Source organism: Nelumbo lutea, chromosome 2 (assembly GCF_056320005.1).
Source record: "Nelumbo lutea isolate HS-2025 chromosome 2, American lotus-T2T, whole genome shotgun sequence".
Taxonomy (NCBI): Eukaryota; Viridiplantae; Streptophyta; class Magnoliopsida; order Proteales; family Nelumbonaceae; genus Nelumbo; species Nelumbo lutea.
In genome coordinates, this window is record NC_142685.1 from 71914172 (window position 1) to 71921879 (window position 7708).

General features: G+C 33.9%; 1 protein-coding gene across 1 annotated transcript; it reads right to left on the bottom strand.

Moving 5' to 3' along the window:
* Positions 1-2410: 2410 nt before the first annotated feature.
* LOC148871476 (diphthamide synthesis DPH2 family protein) lies at positions 2411-5165 on the bottom strand. Its single transcript, XM_088973314.1, has 2 exons — positions 3626-5165; positions 2411-2764 (listed from the first exon to the last, which is right to left on the bottom strand). Exon 1 carries the CDS (start codon positions 4962-4964, stop codon positions 3627-3629), a length of 1338 nt encoding a protein of 445 aa, XP_088829440.1. The 5' UTR covers positions 4965-5165; the 3' UTR covers positions 2411-2764; position 3626.
* Positions 5166-7708: the final 2543 nt, after the last annotated feature.

The following is a 7708-nucleotide window of genomic DNA, read 5'->3' on the forward strand; positions in this document are numbered from 1 at the left end:
ATACAGAGGTGTTCCCAACGTTCCGTAAGTTCTGCTCTAAGAAGTACCGACACCTTGTCATTTTCGGGAAACCGGAGGAATAGAGTTTCACCCTCAATACATGGAGAATGTCGGTCATCGAGAGTTAGTTTTTTCTTCAGCTGGCAAAAGCTCTTCTTCAGATTGGGCAAATGATATTTTAGTAAAAATAGGTATACAATAATTTATACAGGGGTAAAATAGGTAAAAAAATTATCATCGATTTAACGTTTTCTATCTTGGTCATTAACGGAAGGGAAGTTTTTGTTGATTTTTTTTTTTAAATAGAATGAAGGTTTTTGCTAAAGTAAAACTATTGGAGAGGTTTTTATGATTGTTAAAAACTTTAGGGGAGGTTTTTATATTTTACCCAAATGTTTATTTTCCAAATGTTCCCTTCATATCAATCACTACCCCAAACCCTTCCAATCTCTTTTCCGAAATTGATTTATTTTATAAATTTTCCCTTCATATAAATCCCTCAAAGTTGCAATTTAAACTTTTTTTTTGTTCATAAATTTGTATTGTTTGTTATGCAAAAACTAGCCTCAGCGGTAAATGCATAGGTATTTTGGACATTTGTGTGCCTCTTGTTAGAGGTTTTAAGAGAGGTCTCCTTGCAACTGTATTAGAAACTTCAGGGGAGATTTCAACAATGGTCAAAAGCTTTAGGAGAGGTTTCAACAATTTATCCTTTTTTTAATTAACAAAAAAAAAGCAAAATTATTCTTCCATACAAGTGGTGGATAAGCCAATTCAACCATCCAAGTTAATTGGGTGAATCCATGGTATCATCATAGTTAACAATAAAATATTTAAAAATAGTAACAATTCACAAAATAAAAAATGGACCATTCTCTGATATTTTATTAATCATATTAAAGAAAAATAAGTGTTATAAACAATAATTGTTTTTATTGATAATGGACATGAAATAAAAATTCAAAACCAACCAAAAAAATGAAATTGATTTCCTATTTGGTCCAGGTCAACAATTCAACTCTTAGGTCAAATGTGTCAATATTTGATATCATAATTAAATAATAAAAAATGAACAATGAATAAATTTTGCGAAAAAAAAAAAAACATTTGAGCACATCTCTAATAATTGTATATTCATCTTACAAAATAAAAACAAGTTCCATAAAAAAGAGTTACTTTTATACACATGAAAATATAAAAAATGTAATTTGAATTTAGTCCCTTTTTAATTGTAAGGCCAAAACATGTAATTTTAACTATTACTTTTATCTCATTCAAATTCCTCTCATTAAGTCATGTATTCAAGGTGCTAATGCCCATATGGTGGAATGGGATGCCGATTCCCATTCTTAAGGGAATAGGCATTCCAAGCTTCCCCTCGGGAATGGGATTCCCATACGAGTGTCTATCAAGAAATAAAGAACTCATGACAAAAGGCCTCCCAAACCCTAATGCTAATAAAATAATAAATTATTAATAAAATAATAATAAGTTAATAGTAATAAAAATGGTAATAATACATTAATAATAAAATATTGATATAATATAATTAAAGTAATAACAATAAAAATAAATACATAATTAAACAATAAAATATTTTGAAAGCAATAATAAGATAATAATAATAATAATAATAATAATAATAATAATAATAATAATAATAATAATGAAATATTAGTAAAATATTTAGAAAATAATCATACTATAATAAAATATTAATAAACCAATAAGAAAATAAGAGTAAAATATAATAATATAATAAATTATTAATAAAATATAATAATAATAAGATTATTCAAGTAATAATAATATAATGATATTTTAATAAAGTATTCATAAATTAATGATAAATACTAATAAAATAATAAATACAAAGTAATAATAAAAAGCTAAAATACTATTTATTAAATAATAAGAATAATTAAGTGCAAATAATATATATAATATAATTAAAGTAATAATAAAATAATAACATATTAATTATTCAATAATAATAAATTAATTTAAAAATAATAATCAAAATGATAAAAATTAATAAACTAATAAGAAAATAATAATAAAATGTAATAAATTAATAATAAATTCTAAGGTATTAATTATTAAATACTAATAAAATAATAATTATATATTCATAAAATATTATTAAAGTAATAAGAAATTAATAAATAGACTAATAAAATTACTTTCGGTCATGTCCACAAATCAAACGACCCAATCTCATCTTTGTTTTTCAACATTGAACCAAAAAAATGAAATTGTCCTTCTATCTAGCTAGATAGTAGGTAAGCAATTCAACCATCTGGGTCAAATGGGTCAAGCCATTATATCATAATTAAATAATAAAAATTACAGAAAGACAAAACCGCAAAATATAAAAAAAAATACATAATAATTTGTAGAAAACATTTAGAACATCTCCAATATAGAATTATTTTAGACATAATATTACTCTCTTTGAGACAATATTTGAATGCATATTATATCTTTAGCATCTAAAATTGTCACATGCAAATTTACTAGTTAAATAAAATAATGGAGGAGCCACCAAGAAAGACTAGACATTCAGGGTAATTTTTTTCTAAGATATGTGCCAGTTTTTTTCTTTTTTGGCCTCTGCTTGTCTTTTTAAAACATTAAACTTGCACAGCATCACTGGCTAGAAATGCCACCATCAGTCCTCTTTGCACATGATTAAACCCTCCAAGGATGGCCTTGTATCTCTTCCCAAGTATCCAATTCTTTAGGTAGTACAATTGTCTGTTATCTATCAAAAAAAAAAAAAAAAAAAAAGAAAAACAAGATTAAGACCTGTAAATTAATTAGCCTTTATTTTGTTACCTTTTGGTGTTAAAATTCACTTGCAAGCATTGATTTCTAAGATTATTCTTCTCATTAAAACCAATCTTTCATCTATGCCCATTCTATGAACAATTAGTTGCTGTAGTAAATAGCAGCCAATGACTTCTAGAGGACAGCCTGCCCAACCTTTTACCATATATCACTATAACTGAGTGGTATGGCAGCATGTTACTTCTAATGAATAACTAAGATGATTGATTTAACAAATTTGGTAACAGTAAACTTCCAATTGTGAACTTGACATAACCTTATTACTACATTTGAGCATAAGACTAGAAATACAAAGTGCATACAACATATAGGAGGATTTTACAAATCCCAATTAAGTTTTAAACTCTACATATTAGCATAGTGGATGATACAAGCACCATACAGATATTAATCATCTGTCTTTCTTAGGCAGTTTCCTTCAAGAGCTACAGCAACCCCAACAAAAAAAAAGCTTGTGTAAACCTTGATATTTTTTTTGATGAATAAATCATAAGGTTACCTTTTTATAAACCGCATCTTTGAGTGATTAATGGTTTAACATTTGTGTAAACCTTGATTAGCACAAGTATTTACTGTGTAGAAGAAAAGAATTTAGCTACAAAACAAGGAAGATATAAAGAGTATAAATAAGGGACACAAATAAGCAAAATATGAATTCATTCTCAAAACAGTGATAAGTAAGATACATATAATTATAATTCCAAGCATTTTTTCTAATTTTATTTCTCTGATATGCACAGTTCACATGGTGGTTTTGACATTCCCATTACGTTACCCTAAGCAGATTGAAGATTTCTCCGTGTTGGATGAGGCAACTTCTTGGAGTAAGAGCAATTCCATTCTCCTCCATCCTGAGCATAATAATCCATAGGATAATCAACAGCTGAATCTTCAGAGATTTTGGAATCCTGATTATTATACTTGCAACAAGATCCAATATTGTCACAACCCAAACTATCCTCACAGTTTGAGTTTGGTTTCAATTTTACCGGTGTTTTCTCCCACCAGCCTGGGATAAACCCGAGAGCAATTTCAGCCTCAAATGGAGCCAAAAGCGGTTTGCTGAAACTCTCCCCCCAATCAATTGAAAGCCGAGGACAAGCAATCTGAACCCAAGCATCAACAGAATCACCAAACAACGCAATCCTTGTTTGAGAAATCTCTGACATCAATATAACAGTCCAAGAAAGACCCTTCTCTCTCATCCTATTCTGCAAGCGGTCAAGAATTCTAGGGTTTCCTTGACGGCCCAACGTCCCCAGAACAATCCCCCAACTCATCGCCTCCCTTGCCTTGATAATGGCATTCTTCCTCGCTTCCTTCATGCCCGCATGATCATACTCTTCCAAGAACAAAATCCCAATATATGGATCATACCTGAAAGCTCTAACACCAGGATTGGCAATCATAAACGCCTCAAGATGGAACCTTCCATCAGCAACAAAGATAACAGCATCTGCAACATCTCTGGGAATTGTCGGCGCTGTGCAGCCAAGAACTTCACCAGCAGACAAGGGTTTTGATTGTGGAATCAAAACCTCAAAACCCGCACTCTCCAGCGCAGGCTTCGCAGCTCGAATTGCCGCTGAGAACTGAATGGTCCCTGCCAACGCAAGCTTCTTCGTTGCCAAGGTATCGACATTCAATCTAATAGTGTTGATTAGACGATCAACATCGATCTTGATTTCCACAAATACATAGAGAGATGGCACCTTAGTGGAATCGATGGGGATCAAGCAGCTGTGGCCATAGTGGATGAGGAGATTAACATTGAGAGCGGTTGCAGAGAAATCGTCGATGCAGCAGGCACCATAGGTGACATCACCGAGGATGAAGCAGTCATCAACCTTGGCGAAGTCCTTGAAAATGTCGGAGAGGACGAGAGAATACATGAGAAGGCCTTCGGGGAACTGGAGGGCAACACGCTTGGCACCAGAGGATAAGATGCGCCATATGCATTTGTGGACCTCGAAGTTGTAGTTGGAAGGAAGGAGGGAGATGGCAGCATTCAGGGCAGGATCGTTGGTGATGGAGTCCGGGATCTGGCTCTTGATGAAACGCCTGGGACGAGGCTTGTTAGGGTTTTGGGAGGGTTGTAGAGATAAATCCTTCATGTTGTTTATTAGAATATCTCCCAATCTGCTCTGCTTCGGTTGAAACCCCAACTCGTCAGGTCCAGCTTCGGTAAAACCCTAATGGTTTCGGCTTCCAAATTTCCCTTCGCTCAAGATTATCCTATCTCTATAAGCTTCAAATGTAAGTAAGATTTCAGACCAAACCACTAGGATACAAAATCAAACAGTTTTATTACGGTTGTGCAACAATTGCTTAAGGTTTGGGCCATTCTATTTAGGCTTAACCCAATTAGAAATAGTCAATTCCATTAAACATCAAATATAGTTTCAAGAGTTGTAGTTGGTTTACAATTGATAGTTTGAGATTGATGGTGGGCACTCCGATGCTTAAGTTAGCTAATTAGGATTTTTAGAATGAATTAAAATGCTAAAAGATCAGAGTGTGCGAGAGTTGAATCTCGAGTACCTTCTTTCATGAAAGTGATGCCTTTTTATAGGTGTGAGGGGTTGGAGGTGCCTCGTAACAGGTTTGAGATTCCTGGAGAGTCGTTCCCACTATGTTCTGAGGGAATCTCTTTGTCAGTTACGTGACCTGCACAGAGGCTAAAGGTCCGTTCGATCGACTCTGAGACAAACGATGCGGGTAGGTGGGCTTAACAGTTGAGCTTTGTTACTCCCGGAGAATTTGGCCTTGATAACAGGCTCAAAGAGTAAATCGGCAAGCACATCTCATAGGTCGCAACCTGTACCCAAGTCAGATCAAACAGTTCTCGGAGGAGGTCACTCCTTACATCGAGGTAATTTAGGTTGGTCGGGCTGATGTACTATAGGTGGGTCCTAGACGAAGTGTTGCTAGTCATTTTGTCGAGGTAGTCTACTTACTTAGTGTTGAGGTGTCATCTAGATGTTCAGGGATGCCATGTGTTGTGATGTCATTCGAATGACCAAATTACCTCTCATCAGAGATGATTTTTAAACTTAAGGAAATTGAACCAAAATCATAAAACAATATTTAAAATAATTCCAAATCAAACCCAATCATTTCTACGTCTAGTCCAGACTTCAGTTTGGCAATTTGGACTACATATTGAACAAATGAACACTCCCATTTAAACATACACTAGCTTTTCAAAACCTACAAAGACCACCTTATCATAGAATTTTAACTAGTACGTATTTATGCAATGCATGAACTTTGTTTAAAGAATTTGAAGCAAGAGGAGCTAGGGGTGTAACTTGGGTGGGCTCAACCCGACTTGACCTAAATCAACCAAAGCTTTTTGCATAGATTGGGCTTGAGTTTTCGAATTTCAAGCTGGGCTTAGGCCAAAAAAACGTAGGCCTAACCTAAACTCAAGTTAGGATTGGGCTAAGGCCCCACAAGTAGCCCAAGTCCAACTAATCCAATCTAAGCCCGTCCAACATTTTATGATATGCATATCTACATATTATTAGTCTCTATCATGTCATTATTAGTGACCATTAGTGGAAATCATTCACATGGGCAATTAAGCCCTTGTTTGATAACACTTATAAGAAGTACTTCTTTTAAGATCTGAGACCACACATCAAGTGGTTATTAAGTGGTTTTGTGTGTTTGGTAAAAAAGTGGGGAACAAGTACTTTTTTAAAGAAGTACTTCTTTAAAAGTGACCTGAAGTAGGTTTTTTTTTCAACACTTCTTGAATAAGTATTTTTCGAAAAAAAAATGGGATGAACTAGTCCCTAATATTTTCTTGTAATACTTAAAATACCCCCGCACGAGAGTTATCTACTAGGTAGCGGTGCACCCAGTTACAGGTCCACCGACGATGATCGACAATGAGGAAAAGTGGCTGGCAAACATATCGTTTGGCTACTTTTTTCTATTTTCTAAAGTTATTCTTCTCATTTAATCTTTATTTTTTGTTTTTTTTTTTTTATTTGAACTCCCCTGTTCTTCGCAAATCTACACTTGAACTGCCCTATTCTAACGGCGACAGCCTCACCGTCTAGCCACCGACGACAAGAAGTTAGTTCACCAAACTCCTCCCCTCCAAGTTTTTCTTCTTGGGTTAAAAAAAAAAAAAAAAAAAAAAAAAAAAAAAAAAAAAACTTGAAACTCCCATGTTTTTTCTTGATTTTTGTATTTGTTTTGACAATATTTGAATTATTTTTTATGCAAACAATGATGTTGAAATCTGAGATCGAATCAACCATGTGCTCAAACCCCATAACTTCTTACTCTAGTAGAAAAAATTTGGGATCGAATACTCTACCACAGGGATCAAACTCTGGGACCGAAACCCAGATTTGGTTGTTGATCTGCAGCCTTGCCTTAAAGACCAGAGCAAGTGAGAAAATGTAGATGCCTGTTAACAGGGCTTTCACTAACACCCTTGTGGAGACTACAACTTCAATTGGGATGCTAAAAGCCCTAAAACACCCCACCATCCTCTCTAAAACACCACTGAAGTCAAACAAGAAATCAATTGGGTTGGTATCCGAGTTGATATTTTGTCTTGGATTCTGTATAGGTTTTGGGCTTTGGATTCTAGTAACATCGAATGACATGGTTTTAGAACTAGGATTCTTGTTGTTTTGATTAAATAAAGCTTCAAGTTTACCAACAAACTTATATGTTTTATCACCTTGGCTACCTACTTGTCTTTGTTCGGTTCTCTTGTAATACTTGTAAATATTCTCGAATTTCTCTTTGCATTTTTTTGGGTTTCTGCAATACCCCCAATTCCTCAAGTTTCCTAATCAAGTTCATAAGAACACTTTAGGGAGCCAAAGAAGAG

What these genes read in the sequence shown, in the direction of transcription:
- LOC148871476 (XM_088973314.1), bottom strand. Translation starts at nt 4,964, where the DNA reads ATGAAGGATTTATCTCTACAACCCTCCCAAAACCCTAACAAGCCTCGT.